Source organism: Apis dorsata, unplaced genomic scaffold (assembly GCF_000469605.1).
Source record: "Apis dorsata unplaced genomic scaffold, Apis dorsata 1.3 scaffold_60, whole genome shotgun sequence".
NCBI classification, from domain to species: Eukaryota; Metazoa; Arthropoda; class Insecta; order Hymenoptera; family Apidae; genus Apis; species Apis dorsata.
The window spans coordinates 363,570-365,311 of record NW_006263360.1 but is presented as its reverse complement, the minus strand read 5'-3'; the positions used below and the strand labels follow the sequence as shown (position 1 = coordinate 365,311).

The 1,742-nt window shown below is 41.9% G+C and overlaps 1 protein-coding gene across 1 annotated transcript in view; it reads right to left on the bottom strand.

The window, feature by feature from the left end:
* LOC102674722 (coiled-coil domain-containing protein CG32809) overlaps positions 1–1,742 on the bottom strand; it is a 96,974-nt gene that overhangs the window by 16,659 nt on the left and 78,573 nt on the right. Inside the window, 2 exon segments of the mRNA XM_031515288.1 lie at positions 102–247; positions 1,713–1,742. The exon segment at positions 1,713–1,742 is cut by the window's right edge and continues 2 nt beyond it. Of these exon segments, the coding sequence (XP_031371148.1) occupies positions 102–247; positions 1,713–1,742 (176 nt within the window).

Sequence of the window (1,742 nt, the reverse complement as noted above, 5' to 3'; positions counted from 1 at the left end):
CGTCTTAACGAGAAAAAAAAAAAAAATATATACTACGCGCGGACGTTGGAGCGAACAGTGGAGAGAAAGGTCGGTAAAACAGCGATCGAGCGATAACGTACCTGGCCCTCTCGCGTAAGGATCACGTCCCGCGGGAACTTGCAAGTAATCACGCGGCGATGGACTCGTGTGCGGTGCATGAGTGAGAGCTTTCTGCACTAGTCCTGTCAGGTTGGCCAACTGTCTCTCCATGTGTTCTACCCTTATCCTAGAGCAACGAACAAGCAAATATCGGGTTAATCGATGTTAACACGAATAATATTTCCGGTTCCCGTTAGATGGCGGAACCAAAGATCGAAGGAAACAAATTCTAGGTCTAAGATCGAACGTAGTAGTATCTTTCCAAAAAAGCGTTCCACAGGATGCATATGGTATGCTTATACATATAAAAATATCAATTGACGTTAATCAGAATCGCGTGCAAGAAATCGTTGCGCATAACCCGCGATGATTACTTCTAAAGCCTACATCGCTAGAACGCTATACACAAAAGCGCTCGATACACATTCTTTCTACGACCGCTAGTCGGCATGCTACATTCCACCGTACGATCCACAGTACCATGTATCACGAAAGGGACGCCAATTTTCCCCAAATAATTGTCCTTTCCGTCAGATACGCCAGCATACACGTTTATTTGAGAAAATTTGAATCTTCGTTTTAAGGAAAGTCGATCGCCTCGAATTTCGACCGGAGAATTCTGCGTTCCATTATTGAACTCAGCTTATCTGTTTCCATGCATGCCTCGAGTATACACTATATACATGCACCGAACGAACAACACCCGTTCCGGGGAGAATTCGTATTTTTCAACGAAACCGAGCACGGAGATACGGTAACATCCATTTCCACGAATTGATCGCTATTATTTGATTCGCGCTGTTATCGCATGCACCAATAAGAATAAAAAGGAGAAAAACAAGAAAATCCAGATAAAACAGGTAGACCAAGAAAATCATTTAACTTAAAATCAATTTAAATACAATCGTGTAAAAATTTTAATAATCTTAAATTAAAACAATATTATATGATAAAATATAAAAAAAAGAAATTATATTTTTCTTTATATTTCAGTAATCCAATAGTAATTAAATCATTATAATACCAGGAAGATGGGAACAATTTGTGATCGCATAAATGGACAAATTCGTGGCCATATATCTAGACACTAATGTACCATTTGTTTCAAAGCGAGCAAGCTTCCCCGGCTTAATGGAATCGACGAGAATGTCGATCGATGAACTCGAAACGCGGGATATCGTGGAATATTATTCACACAAGCACGAACGGACAGTGAACGAGTATAAATAACCGAGGCTAAGGGAGATGAGGGAAGCTAGCACACTTTTCACTTTCCATAGTCGTTACTCTTTCGCTATCCTCCGTTCTGGCGTGATAGATTCGAATATCGTTTCCTTCCTTCTCCCTTGGAACGGTGGTAGTCGTGATATATCTATAGACGACGATGACGACGACGAGAACGACGACGAGGACGCATACACAAGCGCATTCGTATACTCTAACCAGACGATACATAACATTAAGTAAGTGCGACCGGCCACGATCAGACCCTGGATTCCGATCCAAAGGGCTGAACGCGGAATCCGGACTCGTCTATGTACATTTTATATACGTCGCGACTCTATCGAAAATTAGAGAAGGTAGCTCAGTACCGAGTAGCGTCGTAGCTCTGACTACCAGGT